Source organism: Wickerhamomyces ciferrii, contig 00011, assembly GCF_000313485.1.
Source record: "Wickerhamomyces ciferrii WGS project CAIF00000000 data, strain NRRL Y-1031 F-60-10, contig 00011, whole genome shotgun sequence".
NCBI lineage: Eukaryota > Fungi > Ascomycota > Saccharomycetes > Phaffomycetales > Wickerhamomycetaceae > Hansenula > Hansenula ciferrii.
Window position 1 is genome coordinate 191749 of NW_011887729.1, and position 15177 is coordinate 206925.

The 15177-nt window shown below is 29.0% G+C and overlaps 8 protein-coding genes across 8 annotated transcripts; 5 read left to right on the forward strand and 3 right to left on the reverse strand.

Moving 5' to 3' along the window:
• Positions 1-416: 416 nt before the first annotated feature.
• Positions 417-1603, forward strand: TMA46 (translation machinery-associated protein TMA46; the record flags this gene model as incomplete). The annotated part of the gene is made up of 2 exons (XM_011278797.1): positions 417-512; positions 572-1603. 2 exons carry the CDS (start codon positions 417-419, stop codon positions 1601-1603), a joined length of 1128 nt encoding a protein of 375 aa, XP_011277099.1.
• Positions 1604-2066: 463 nt separating this feature from the next.
• APP1 (phosphatidate phosphatase APP1) lies at positions 2067-4052 on the reverse strand (the record flags this gene model as incomplete). Its single annotated transcript, XM_011278798.1, has 1 exon — positions 2067-4052. The coding sequence occupies one exon, from the start codon at positions 4050-4052 to the stop codon at positions 2067-2069; it is 1986 nt and encodes a 661-aa protein (XP_011277100.1).
• Positions 4053-5060: 1008 nt separating this feature from the next.
• BN7_606 (uncharacterized protein) lies at positions 5061-6695 on the forward strand (the record flags this gene model as incomplete). The annotated part of the gene is made up of 1 exon (XM_011278799.1): positions 5061-6695. The coding sequence occupies one exon, from the start codon at positions 5061-5063 to the stop codon at positions 6693-6695; it is 1635 nt and encodes a 544-aa protein (XP_011277101.1).
• Positions 6696-7280: 585 nt separating this feature from the next.
• Positions 7281-8237, forward strand: BN7_607 (ADP,ATP carrier protein 2; the record flags this gene model as incomplete). The annotated part of the gene is made up of 1 exon (XM_011278800.1): positions 7281-8237. One exon carries the CDS (start codon positions 7281-7283, stop codon positions 8235-8237), a length of 957 nt encoding a protein of 318 aa, XP_011277102.1.
• A 995-nt stretch (positions 8238-9232) lies between these two features.
• On the forward strand, positions 9233-10438 carry BN7_608 (CREB-regulated transcription coactivator 2; the record flags this gene model as incomplete). The annotated part of the gene is made up of 1 exon (XM_011278801.1): positions 9233-10438. One exon carries the CDS (start codon positions 9233-9235, stop codon positions 10436-10438), a length of 1206 nt encoding a protein of 401 aa, XP_011277103.1.
• Positions 10439-10688: 250 nt separating this feature from the next.
• On the reverse strand, positions 10689-11535 carry RPS7 (40S ribosomal protein eS7; the record flags this gene model as incomplete). Its single annotated transcript, XM_011278802.1, has 2 exons — positions 10689-11114; positions 11395-11535. 2 exons carry the CDS (start codon positions 11533-11535, stop codon positions 10689-10691), a joined length of 567 nt encoding a protein of 188 aa, XP_011277104.1.
• An 812-nt stretch (positions 11536-12347) lies between these two features.
• Positions 12348-13190, forward strand: RKI1 (ribose-5-phosphate isomerase RKI1; the record flags this gene model as incomplete). The annotated part of the gene is made up of 1 exon (XM_011278803.1): positions 12348-13190. The coding sequence occupies one exon, from the start codon at positions 12348-12350 to the stop codon at positions 13188-13190; it is 843 nt and encodes a 280-aa protein (XP_011277105.1).
• A 272-nt stretch (positions 13191-13462) lies between these two features.
• On the reverse strand, positions 13463-14019 carry ARF3 (Arf family GTPase ARF3; the record flags this gene model as incomplete). Its single annotated transcript, XM_011278804.1, has 2 exons — positions 13463-13929; positions 13989-14019. The coding sequence occupies 2 exons, from the start codon at positions 14017-14019 to the stop codon at positions 13463-13465; spliced, it is 498 nt and encodes a 165-aa protein (XP_011277106.1).
• Between the last annotated feature and the right edge of the window lie 1158 nt (positions 14020-15177).

The following is a 15177-nucleotide window of genomic DNA, read 5'->3' on the forward strand; positions in this document are numbered from 1 at the left end:
TATATATATATCCAATGTTTAATATACTTGATAATTTTCGTTTCAAATTTGCTCAACTATATGAGATCTATTACCATGTAAAATTCCTTAAAATCAACCCAGTTTTCGAGAAACATAATCAGTAGATCTCATAAAGCAATATCCGCTACTCCTTATAACACCATACCTATTCCTTCCCTTTGATATACACCAAAATAATGATTTCCCATACTTTATTCTTCTTTGTAATCACCCGCGAAAATCTGAAAATCTCAGAAGTCGTCCCCAAACCAGCAAAGCTCAAATTTTTTTTTTTTTTTTTTTTTTTGCTGTTCGGTGTTGAAAAAAAAGTTCAAAAGACGTCAATTGATTTAAACTCTTTTGACTATTAAAAATTTTAGTGTAATTCAAGTAATAATAAGGAATAAAGATTAAAAATGCCACCAAAAAAGGGAGGAGGAAAAGGTAAACAACAAGAACCAAAAAAAGATAAATCACAAAAAGCTGCTGATAAGACTTTTGGTTTGAAAAATGTATGTGAATACTACTAGGTATATGTGTCTTCGGACTAGTCACTAACATGTTACAATAGAAAAATAGATCTACAAAAGTTCAACAATATATTAAACAAGTTGAAACTCAAGTCACAGATGCTCAAAAGAAGAAGAATGCTGCATTACAAGCTCGTAGAGCTGAAGAAAAGAAAGCTGCTGAAGCTGCAAAAGCTGAAGCTTTTAGAATATTAAATTCTCAAGTTGAACAAAAAGTTCCATTTGGTGTTGATCCAAAAACTGTCTTGTGTATTAATTTCAAAAATGGGAATTGTCCAAGAGGTGCCAAATGTAAATTTAGTCATGATATGAATGTTGGTAAAAAAGCAACTAAAAAGGATTTATATACTGATGATCGTGCAACAAAAGAAGCTGATACAATGGATCAATGGGATGAAGATAAATTAAGAGATGTTATTAAATCAAAACATGGTAATCCAAAGACAACAACTGATAAAGTTTGTAAATTTTTCATTGAAGCTGTGGAGAATGGTAAATATGGTTGGTTTTGGGTTTGTCCAAATGGTGGTAATGAATGTAAATATAGACATTCATTACCTGAAGGTTTTGTATTGAAGACAAAAGAACAAAAAAGATTAGAAAAAATGGAAGAAGATGCTCAACCAAAGATTTCATTAGAAGAATTCTTGGAAACTGAAAGACATAAATTACCAAAAACTGGATTAACTCCAATAAATGTTGAAACTTTTGCAAAATGGAAAGAAGGTAATAAAATTAAAAAATTAAATGATGGTAAAAAAGATGGTAAGAAATTAACAGGTCGTGAAATTATTCAAAAGAAATTCTTGGATAAAAATTACTTTGAAAATGAAGATGATTCTCAATCTGCTTTTGATTTATCACAATTTAAACAAGCTTTAGATCCTGAAGATGCAAATATTAAAGATTATGGTGATGGTCAAAATGTTACTTTTGAAGCAAAAGGTGAAACAAAACCTGAAATAAATCAACCAGAAACTCAAACAGAAACTCAAACAGAAACTAAATCAGAAATCAAACCTGAAACAGAATCAATAACAAAAGAATCAACAACAATAGAAACAAGTGGATAATTTCACAGTCATATGCATATCATACCTTAATTCATTTTTATCTACATATCAAATCCACAAGAAAATCAATCATTAAGTTTTTTTTTTAAAAAATATTGTATCATACATTGTGATGAAATTCTTTGTATGGCAAATATTTTATCAAAAAATTTATCAAAAATTCACTGTATAAAAGTGAAGTGTTTTTTCTAAAAAGTTTTTGTGTTTTTTTGTTCATCTATTGTATTATGTTCTTTGTTTTCCAAGTTTTTAAGTTTAAGAAAAGGTAAGACTAGATCTACTGAGTTTAGTTTTAGGGGGGTTTCAATTATATTATAAGATATATATTAATTTTTTAATTTTTTTTTTTGGAAAATAAATAAATAAAAAAGTGTATAGTTTGTTTTATTTGCATGAAATTTCATCCAATGATGGAATAAAATTATTTATTAATATTAAATTCAGATTGTGTAGCTAGCTTTTTTTATTTATTCATAATTTCTTGAATATCTTGATGAATTTCATCAATATCATTAAAAAATTTAATCTTTATCTTATCATTACTTGAATTTTTCAATATAATTAATGATGTTATAATCCTACTTATCCATTCATCATTTGTTTCATCATCAAATGGTACATCAGAATTAAAACTTTTAGCATTATGTAAAGTTTTCGATGCAATTGATGATAATTTTGATTTAGCAGTTGGTGGTGGATTTGGTATTGGTCTTCTTGGTAATGATGGTGGTATTGAACTTGAACCTGATGATGATGATGGTGATGTATTTGTGTAATTTGTTGTTGGATTTATACCTCTTGCTTGTAATGTAGTTTCATTTGGTGGAATCTCAACTCTTAAAGAATTTGGTTTTCTAGGAATTTTTGGTGGTTGTTTTCTTATAGATTGTGGTGGTGATGGTGATGTAGGTTCGTCTAAATCAATTAAATCTTGAATCACTTCATTAGATTTTAAATTTGAATTTTGTTTAATTTTATTCAAATTATCAATTGAAATTTGTTCTTTTGATTTTATATCATCTTCATTATTTAAATCAATTAATGAAATTTCTTCATTAATTTCTTTCAATTCATTAATTTTATCTGTAAGATCATTACCATCATTTTTATCATTTATATTTTTTTTACTTAAAATTTCTAAAACAAGTTTTAAAGTATCAAGATTCATAGAATTTGGTGCAACTCTAAGATAAATTCCTGCAATGTTATCAGGATATAATCTTGCAATATCAACATAAGCTTCAAGATCTTGTTCTGAAGTATCACCAATTAAGAAAAATTTCCTATTTGAAAAATGTGATATAATTCTTTCTAATGGAGCTTTTTTTCTTGAATGAGATGGTTCCATAAATGAATTTAAGATATTCCCTGTATATCTTTTCAAATAAATTGCACCCTTGGGAAATTCAAACATATTGAAAAACTTCATTAAATTTGAATATAATTGATATGGAGAATTTGAAACATAAAAAAATGAAACATCATATTTTTGATGTAAAAATCTATAAAAATCAGCAACACCGGGTACTTCCCAAGTTGACATATCATCAACAAATGTATTTCTAAACATTTTTCTTTTATCACCACAAACACCAGTTTGTTTTATAGTATCATCAATATCACTTATAATACCAAATTTTGATTCTCCGGGGAACATTACATCTTTAAATTCAAAAATTTTTTCATCTTCACTTACTGCAACTTGAACATAACTTGGTTTAAATTTTGTTATAACATCCATATTAAAATTCCCATTATTATCTGTTAAAATTTTAAGAGTTTTCAATTCATGTCTATTTGAACCACCAATTGCAATATTTAATTCTAAATTCCCAATTGATCTATTAACAAATGAAGCAATTCTTTCTTTTAAAATCTCATCAGTATCATAATTTGATGAAGATGATGAAGGTGGATGTTCATGGAAATTTGATGAGGAACTTGAAGCAGTACCAGATCTTTTAACTGGAGAAGTTGGTGATGAAGTAGAACCCATAGTGGAATTTGTCATTATAGATGAAGAATCAGAAGAAGAATCATTTTCTTGAATACTATTAATTTGTTCATCTAATTGACCTGCGGTTGCATCTGATATAACAGGATTATTTGATTTACATAATTGTCTTGCTAATGATATTATAATTCTTTTCTTTCTGGAAGAACCATCTTTAGCATAAACCCAACCATGAACTTGAGTATAATAACTTTTACCATCTTCACTTTGTCTTGTGAAATGAGGATAAAGAATAATATTTGCCCCCTGGTAATTTTTATTGGGTATATTAGAATCAACATCATTATAATTTAAAGCTCTATTTGTAGCTTCCGAAGCTAATTGAGTTATAGTTGATTGGAAAGTTGGTATATAAACATCTTTTAAATTTTTCCCCATATCAAATAAACGTTGTCTTCTTGACATTGATCTAGAAGGATCATTACCACTACTCATTTTAGTTTTCAATAAATATTTTGTTTTTTGATATTTTACCCTAGATTTCCAATTTTTCCTTTTGATATATTGAGATAAAGAATGTTTAGCAAATGATTTAAAAGATTTAAAACTTATTGATCTGATACCTTGAAGAGCAGGTTGATGCTTATAAGTTGGAATAGAATTGAAGAAAAGACCAGATTGGCCCTTTATAGTGCCTTTAAATAAATAATTGCAAGAAAACAGCTTCAACAAATGAAACAGAAAATGAAGCAACTAGACAACTAGACCCTTTTCCCTTTGGAGAATGAAATAAAAATAAATAATCTTCTCGTTAGCAGCACAATGACCAGTATGAACCACTTGAATTGACTCCCTAGATTACCGCTCTTTGAATAACTCCTTGAACTTCTAATTGATTGTTGTTTGATTTGCCTCTTTTCGTTTTGAATTTTGGTGCCATTATTTTTTAGTTTCAATGAAAGCAAAACAAAAAACAAAAAAAGTGTCTGTCATGAACACGGGTCATTATTAACTATGGGAAACAAGAACAATAGAAGAATTTAACAGGCATTAAAGAGAAGAAGAGGGTATAAGATGGTTCATTTTGTGATTGTGATTGATGATTATCCATTAAACAGATTTTGTTTGCTCTTTTTTCTGTTGTTCTTGAGCACAAGTTGAATGTATTGATCGTGTATCGTTCTTAACTACGGAAGAATAGGACGAGACATAAAGATAACGGTATAGTCAATGCAAATAAAAAAATCTTTTTAAACTGATTATTATATATTGATACATAATACGTGGGATAAAAGAGATTAGCACCCCACGAACACTCAATTATCCATTACTATCATATTCTTCTCAAATGCGGAATCCATCGCCCGCTAATCTAATCTGTACCTATCAAATATATAATCCGATGATGCGAATGAAAAATTATCAATATTTCATCAAATACATCAAGTTGAACCAATACCACAAACTAGTTCTCCCCTTAGAGTTATAAAGTCATAGTATGATATGTCTGTCACACTGGGACAAGTCATCTGGTCTGCAGTCAAACCCATAATCAAAATATATTTAATCATAGGAACTGGTTATTTCTTAGCTAAAAGAAATATCTTAACTGTGGAAACAACAAGAAATGTATCAGATATTATATTAACTATATTATTACCATGTCTTGTTTTCAATAAAGTTGTTACAAATATAGAGGATAGTGATATTAAAAACGTTGGTATTGTTTGTCTTAGTGCTTTGTTGATCTTTGGTACTGGTGGTGTTTTTGGTCTGGTTACTAAAGTTTTAACTCCAATTCCATCAAATTGGTTTGGTGGATTAATGGCTGGTGCTATTTTCCCAAATATTTCAGATATTCCAATTGCTTATCTTCAGACATTGGACTCGGGGTTGGTTTTCAATAAAGAACAAGGTGAAAAGGGTATAGCTCATACATGTATTTTTTTGACAATGTTTACATTATGTCTTTTCAATCTTGGTGGGTTTAGATTAATGGAGTATGATTTTAGAGATGTTTTGAATCCTAAGAATGATGAAGAAATTAATATAGAAAATTTAAAGAAAAATGAAGAACAAAGTACCACTCATGATGATGATGACGATGAAGTTTTAGATGATGAATCAGATTCAGAAAATTCAAGTTCACAAACCATAAAAAATCAAAATTTAAATCCAATAGCATTAACAACAGAAAATAAAAGATCAAATTCTATAGACCAACAACAATTAAAAACCTTAAAACAACGATCATTACAACAAAGAAGAAGATCCTCAACAAGATCAAGAACTTCATCAATACATAGATCCTTTACAAACAATTCTCAACATTCATCATTACAATCATATCAAAGACCTAAAACTACAGAATTAAGACTATTACCATCCCAAAATGTTGATGATATAGTGGAAGAATATTCACAATATCCACAATCTATCATAGAAACAGATAATCAACAACGTCCATTATCCAAGATTTTAACAACAGATGTTGGTATTACAAGTAAAGATATCCAAACAAGTGTCCCTCAATTTCTCAAAAAATATCATTTAGGTATCCTAATATTCTTTATCAAGAATTGTCTTAGACCTTGTTCCATATCAATCATAATAAGTTTAATAATTGCATTCATACCTTGGGTTAAAGCTTTGTTCGTTAAAACAACAGTTTCCATGCCTAATGCACCTGATGAATTACCACCATTAAATTTCATAATGGATTATACATCATATGTTGGAGCAGCTTCAGTTCCATTTGCATTAATTTTATTAGGTAGTGCAATTGGTAGATTATCATTAGGAAATTTAAAACCAGGTTTTTGGAGAGGTGCCCTGTTATTAGTCTTGTTAAGATTATGTATAATGCCAATAATTGGTGTTCTTTGGGTTAATAGATTAGTTTCATCAGGTTGGATTTCACCAGATGATTATATGTTACGATTTGTTATTATGATTTCATGGGGGTTACCAAGTATGACTACACAGATTTATTTCACTGCTTTTTATACTCCATTGGATGCTGAGGAAAGAGTTCAAATGGATTGTGCTTCTTTATATTTATTATTACAATATCCTATATTGGTTATTTCTTTACCTATTTTGGTTACTTATATAGTTAAAGTACAATTTAATATGTGAGAACTGAGCGCGGGTTATATGGGGTGCATGAGCATAGAATATATATTTATTAATTTAATAAAATGATATATAATGATATTTGATGATATTTAATATAATATAATACAATCGAATACAATGATATCTATTCATCTATATACAAACTGTCTGTCATTTTCCATAAGGTTCCAAGATTTCATGGATTCCGTATATGTCAATCCGAATCCAAAGAACCACATGGTCTAATACAACACAATTCATACAACAACTAAACAATTATCAATTGACATCTATTCAAAGGTTATATACAACTATAATATATTTATATCTATACGATCACAATCTCTTGATATATGTATTACCCTAACTCTCTGGATAAAAGTAGCTTTATTAATTTTATTAACTTTATTAACTTGTGTCTCGAATTGCTTCTAGTATAAAGTTAATTTTATTACAAAAGAAAAGATCACAACTTGAAAACATGGGCAATTTAATTTAAAAAGTTTATTTAAACAAATTTACATCCCTTAAAATTTAAATCTGGTAATATTATGATTCATGGTATACTAGGTAAATACTAGGTATAGTACCAAAAAATAATACACAATGTCTAAAGAAACTAAAGAAGCAGCCGCTAAAATCTCTTCAGGAGATCAAACCAAATCAAACTTCTTAATTGATTTCTTAATGGGTGGTGTTTCTGCTGCAATCTCCAAAACAGCAGCAGCTCCAATTGAAAGAGTTAAATTATTAATTCAAAATCAAGATGAAATGATTAAACAAGGTAGATTATCAAAACGTTATGCTGGTATTGGTGAATGTTTTACAAGAACTGCTTCAGAAGAAGGTATTATTTCATTTTGGAGAGGTAATACTGCAAATGTTATTCGTTATTTCCCAACCCAGGCATTAAATTTTGCATTTAAAGATAAATATAAAGAAATGTTTGGTTATAAAAAATCTGAAGGTTATTGGTGGTGGTTTGGTGGTAATTTAGCTTCAGGTGGGTTAGCTGGTGCTACATCATTATTATTTGTTTATTCATTAGATTATGCAAGAACCAAGTTGGCAAATGATGCAAAATCTGTTGCTAAAGAAGGTGGTTCACGTGAATATTCAGGTTTATTTGATGTTTATAAGAAAACTTTAGCTTCTGATGGTATTGCAGGTTTATATCGTGGATTTTTACCATCAGTTGTTGGTATTATTGCATATCGTGGTCTTTATTTTGGTCTTTATGATTCATTAAAACCTCAATTATTAACTGGTAATTTACAAGGTTCATTCTTAGCTTCATTCTTATTAGGTTGGGCAGTTACTGTTGGTGCTTCAACTGCTTCATATCCATTAGATACTGTTCGTAGAAGAATGATGATGACTTCAGGTCAAGCTGTTAAATATAAAGGTTCTTTAGATGCTTTTAATCAAATTGTTGCTAATGAAGGTGTTGGTTCATTGTTTAAAGGTTGTGGTGCTAATATCCTAAGAGCTGTTGCAGGTGCCATGGTTATTTCATTATATGATCAATTACAAATTATTTTGTTTGGTAAGAAGTTTAAATGATGAACTATGATCCAGGAGATCAATAAAACCGTATTTTGTTCAAGTAAAAGATCAAGATTATAAGATATTAATATTCATACTCAATTAATCGTAGTCTATTAGTCCACTTATATAAGCCCTTATGTTCTTATCTGATCAGTGCAATAACCAGACATTATAGCTTGTGCAGATCAGGGCAAAAGTAAACACCGAAGTAATTAAACAACCAGCAAAAACCACAATCAAAGATCTCACAAATCTCACAAGTCACAAGGGTAAAAAGTGGCAATTTGATCACTGATCACACATACTTTGGTCAAGATTTAAGGGTGACTGTCAAAGTTTGGGGAAATTCAGGAACAAATTGTTGTTGTTGATCCATATTTAAATATAAACTCCTATACATTCCTTTGAAATCTTCATTCCATTCATTCCCAACCAAGTTAGATCCTTTTCTCAGAACCAGTTGAATACCGTGCATCCCACAGTTTATAAAGCAGCCTAACACGAGGGAGGACGTTGGGATCAGATCAACAAATCAAAGATAGGTTCAGTGTAATTTTTATACAGATCAGATTAGCGTGATTATAGAAAAATTTATTGGAGGTATAGTTCGGTATATTCAAGTACATTAAAGCTTATACACTTAAACACAAGTGATCATTAGAATTTGATAAACTGGGTATTTAGGAACATAGGATCATACTCCCAGTGGATAAATCATAATAAATCAAAGGGATCATTCACTTTCAGATCATTTAAAATCTTTTATACTCATTGATTTATTGGTTATAATAGCTGATCCATCTTTTTTAATTGGGTGTGGATCTTTTTTAATGATAGTTCATACCAGCAGGAAAAATTTATCAATAATTGCATAACTTTAATATTTAACATACTCATCACATCAAGCATAAGCATAAACTACTGGGTACATTTCAAGATCCATTCTTATTCATTCCATTGAGATCAACTCAAATTATTTTTTCCAGTTTAATTTATATATCTTGCACAATATGGGTTCATCAACAACTACAAATCCAAATTCTTATGTTGGTATTGATATTGATAATATGATTAAAGGTAAATTTAAAAAGACAATCTTAAGAAGAGATTCAGATAATTCTGCATTTAGACCAAGTCAACAACAGCAATCACAACAACCACAATCACAATCACAACCAACCACACCAATAGATCAAAATGAATTAATTTCAATAACAAGACCTCCACCAAGAACTAAAGATGATGAAAGTATATTCATAAATACTGGTGTCATAACCCCCATTGCAGTGGAATCACCACCAAAATTAAGTAGAAAAACAACAAATGGTAGTACTGGGTATGGTAAAACTTCTGCATCTGCTCAATATTTCCCAACTGGTGATGAGACACCATATTCTTATGCTCCAAGTATTCATTCCAATAAATCTTATAAATCAGAAGCAAGAGCTTCAAATAATGTTGAAGATTTCATTGATGGTTTAAATATTGGTATGATTGGTGATTTCCTCAAAAAGATAATGAATATAATTTGGGATAAATTACAAAAATCTCCATATATAAATACAGAAAATGATGGGAAATTACATTTACAAAGTTTTTTCGTTGGTATTATAATGACTTCTATTGTGGTTATGGTTCAACCTTATTTAGTTGGTTATTTAGATTCATGGATTGTTTTATTAGGTAGATTATTTAAACATTTAATGGCTTGGGTTATGGTTGCAGGTGTATTATCATATGTTTTCAAGACCAAAAAGAATGATGATGATGATTCAAGATCAAATAATTTTGACCAAATGACAGTGAAGACTAATAAAACAAGATCTTCATCACCTACTAAATCTTTTAAGTCTAAAAAAACTCATCGAGATCGGCCCAATCTTGCAAAGCATCAAATCCCATCATTAATTGATCCTACATTACCACAATCAAATCAAGAATTAAATCAAATTACAACAAATAAGTCAATGAATCAAGATCAATTAATGTTGATGAATATAACTGAACAAACTCAGGAAGATGAATTTGAAAGATTTGAAAATAATGGAATACCAACTCAATTATCAGATGGATTCCCACAAGATCATATGGTTCCAAATAATAATTATAATGAATTTATGAAAATTGCAATTGAAAAAGATCAACAACATCAACAATATAATAAATTTATTGATGATAATAGAAAAGGTATTAAAAAAATGGTTAAAGTTGGTTAATCATATAGGTTATATAGTTTTTATTTATAAGTACATGAGATATGATAGTTTTATAATGTGTAGATCGAAATATTTATTTACAATTAATTAATTCATAAAACAAACAAAAACTGTACGATAAATATTAAAATAGGAAAAGACAAATTTTTACCCACCACAAAATATAATATAATATATTATGATCTATTGATACACATTAAATTTTTTAAATTTTTTTAACAATGATATTAACAAGAAGTTATAAAATGATCTAATAGTTTTCTGGGATTTCAAAAACAACTTCTTTACCAGTTAATTTGTTATAAACAGATTCGAATGATTCTAATTTATAATCAACTGAAGTAGCATCTTTTGAATCTAATAAAACTTTTTGGATTTTGTTACCACCAACTAAGTATCTAACTCTTTTACCAATAATTTCAGTTGGGAAAACTAAATCTTCTAAAATTTTATCATGAACAGCAGTTAAAGTTCTTGATCTTGGTCTTTGTTGAGTTTGTTTTGAACGACGACCTGGTTTTGGTAAAATACGACGTTCAGCTAAGAAAACAACATGACGATCTGGGAATTTTTTTTCTAATTCTCTAGTTAATTTAGTTTGAACTTTATGATATTGAGATAAAGCTGGAACTGGAACAAAGATAGCAATAGCTTTTTTACCACCAGTAACTTCAATCTAGAAAAATAAAGGTTAGTATGGGGATTCCAGTGAAGTAAAAATTAGGAGGGTGCCCAAGCGAGTCAGTGATAATATTATAAAGTGTGGAAATGGATATTGGTGGATAATTTTCATATAATAAAAACTTCTTTATATGTAGATATGATACCAAAGGGTATATATCCAACTTATCATTTTCCCAACAAATCTCATATTGTAATATACTTGACATCCATCACACGATACTCTATTAACCATTTGACATCACATTGGGGCCTTACCCTAAATTATTACATACTTCACGGATTGATTTGAATTGTAAAGTTCTTAAATCAGCTTTTAAATCTGGAGAGTTTGATTCTAAATCAACAAAAGCTTGAGCAACTTGTAATTCCAATTCAGATGGAGTTTCGTTTAAGATTTTAGCAGCAGCAGACATTGTGTATATAATCTTTTGGTGGTGATTCCTCTAAAATAGGTCTATTTGATTAAAGGTTTTGTTTAATTTTGATAATTTTGTATAAGTGAAAAAATCCTAGAGCCTAGAGCGAGTAGTTGGAATAATTTTCAACGGGTGTCCGAAAGAGGAAATGTCGAGACTGTTTTGGGAGAGTGATGAGAGTGGTGTGTGGGTGGTCGATGGAGCCCTAAAAATAAAATGCACGTGTCTATGTATCATGATCAGGTGATAAATATTTGATGAGGTTTAGGGCTTCAGTTTATTGAAAATTAAGAAACACACTTTAATGGAGAAGAGGAAAGAATGCCAAATTAATGAGTCATTATAAATGGTTTTGAATAGGAATAAAATTGGTTATATGAATAGTCAATGATCTATACTTGAACTAATCAAGTGGTATATTGATTTTATGATCTCTGTTCAGTACGTAGTGTTATTCTCCTTCAATTCGTATATCTTTTGGTTACCATTGATTGGTACAAGTGTAGCAAACCACACAGATGGAATTAATCAAATCAACAAAATGGAAAATAATCACCAATTCCATATCAATTAATACACAATATACTAAATATATAATACTATCTTATATACTCTCAGTTTAATCCATTAAATTCCCCAGATTATCAACTCCTAATTATCCTATACCATTTCTCGGTCTTCATCAAACCATATGAAAAAGGATTTCAATATTCCGATTTAGTTTTAAATTAATATCCTCAACCCCGGACAATATCAACAACCAAATAAACAAACAACCAACCACTATATACTAGATTATCCACTAGTTTATGTTAAGAACCTTGAGATTATTTAAACCTTTCCCTCAACAAAGATTATTATTCTCTACTTCAACTCAATTCAAAATGCCAAAAATTCCATATTCTCAATTAGAACCATTATCAAATCCAACTGAAGAATCTAAAAGATTATCAGCTTATAAAGCTGTTGATGAAAATTTCTCCACTGATTATAAAATCATTGGTATTGGTTCAGGTTCCACTGTTATTTATGTTGCTGAAAGAATTGCACAATTAGATAACAAGGAAGATTTTATTTGTATTCCAACTGGATTCCAATCTAAAAATTTAATTGTTGATAATGGGTTAAGATTAGGTGCTATTGAACAATATCCAGAATTAGATATTGCATTTGACGGTGCCGATGAAGTTGATAATCAAGTTAATGCTATAAAAGGTGGTGGTGCTTGTTTATTTCAAGAAAAATTAGTTGCATTTAGTGCAAAAAAATTTATATTAGTTGCAGATTATAGAAAAAAATCACCAAATTATTTAGGTGTTGAATGGGTTAAAGGTGTTCCAATTGAAGTTGTACCAATTTCTTATATTCATATTACAAAAGAATTGGAAAAATTAGGGGCTTTAAGTATTACTTTAAGACAAGGTGGTTCTGCAAAAGCTGGTCCTGTTATTACAGATAATATGAATTTTATTATTGATGCTCATTTTGGTCCAATTCAAGATCCAAAAGATTTACATTTTAAGATTAAATCACTTGTTGGTGTTGTTGATACTGGATTATTTATTGGTCATGCCGATAAAGCTTATTTTGGGGAACAAGATGGTAGTGTTACAATTAGAACTATTGATGGTGATAAAACAAGCACAGCTTAGATTAATCTCTGATTTGTTATAAACTACAGCTCTTTTTTAATATTCCCTTTTCATTATTAATGTACATGTTTTAAAGTGTAATCATCTATATAAATGATGTGTTTTGAGTTTTGTTATTTGATAAATTGAAAATTAAATTAAAGTCATTGAATTGAATAAATTGTATATGAAATTATTATGATTATTATGATATGAATTGTATTGAATTATATTGAATTGAATGCAAATAATGTAAAAATGTTCTATTTTGTAGTGGTATGATGAATTCTATATTATTGAGTTTTAAAATTATTTGATATCCAACTCAAACCTTCTATCAAACCTTGACCAGTTAATGCATTAGTTCCAATAACAGCAAATAATTGCTCATCAATTAAATTTTTCTTTAATTCTAAAAATTCACTAATTTCTTTTGAATTCATTGAATTTTTTAAATCTTGTTTATTTGCAAATATTAATAATAAAAATCCTTTTGTTGTTATATTTGTATTTAATTCATTCAAAACTTTATATAATTGTCTTTTGGATTCTTCCAATCTTGAACGATCAGAGCTATCAATAACATAAATTAATGCATTTGTTTTGGGGTAATAATGTCTCCATAAAGGTCTTAATCTATCTTGTCCACCAACATCCCACATATTAAATTTAACATTTTTATATTGGAATGTTTCAACATTGAAACCCACGGTTGGTGCTGTTGTTTTAATCTTGTTTAATTTTAATTTGTATAATATAGCTTGAAGAAAGTTAGTAACAAAATCTTGTCTAATGTTATAAGTTGTAAATCAAACTTACTTGTTTTACCAGCAGAATCTAAACCCAGCATTAAAATTCTATAATCATTGTTAGCCATTGAATTTCATCACTTTCACCATAATTCTATAATTTCAAACTCACTTCATCTCTTTTGTACCAAAGAGTTTCCCCTAATAAACCGGTTAGCCCATATCCTATAACTTCAAACTCATATTTAATACTCACCATTATTTTCGATACAGAACCACCCATTTTGTATATATAATTTCTATCCCTTTACTTCAACGACTATTCAATTAGTTTCAAAAATAAGTTATGAAAACTTAATCTCGAAGAAAAGCTTTATTTCTTGCAACAACTTTCAAAAGTTTCAACACACACACAGTTGTATGTTTATGTATATCGGGTCTAAAAATTTAAGGCATATTTGTTTTGTACTTTTTGGCCTTAGTACAATTTCGTGAAAATTCGGTTACGCATAAAATTTAATCCCAAAAGAGTAAAAACGCGTAAATTATAGTAAATTATATTGCATTTTAAAGGGAATATAAGCATTTTTACACAGGTTTTAGATGGAAATTTACATGGATTTCCAAGGCAGTCAATGTTATGTTTAAACTTTGAAGTGTAACACTTTGGTAACGTTGTTCGTAAATTATAGCTTTAAATTTTGGTTGAAGGTTAATGCGTCATGTCATGTATTATATGATGAACTGATGTTGATGTAACATTATCATCAGTGTTGATAGAGAGCTAGTCAAAGTATGTTTATTAGGGTTCTAATACAACAAGAATGTGTATAGTTGTAACTGGAAATTTATAGATCGCCTTGATAGTGCCTTAAATTCTTAAAGTATCTCGTCTTAAATTGTTCGACGTTTAGATTGTATATGAAACATAGGTACAGATTAAACCGCGTTATACGAGTGAGGTATTAATAGGGTAATTAATGGGGAGTCGTTCTTAAAGAGTGCTCTAGTAAAGTGCTAGTAGCTTAAGATGGAGATGGGGATTGTGTGTCTACGATAGTGTACAGTTGATATGTACCTTGAATTATTGAGACTTCATCAACTATAAATTAGATCTCATACGCGTTTAAGACTTAAGTATTGTTGTAAAATATAATCACTGCACTCGAACTCCCATTGCCTAGCTATATAGTATAGTCTATAAGGATCCACAATTTTTTTTCAATTAAACATGATTTATTGAATGAAATGTTTTGAGC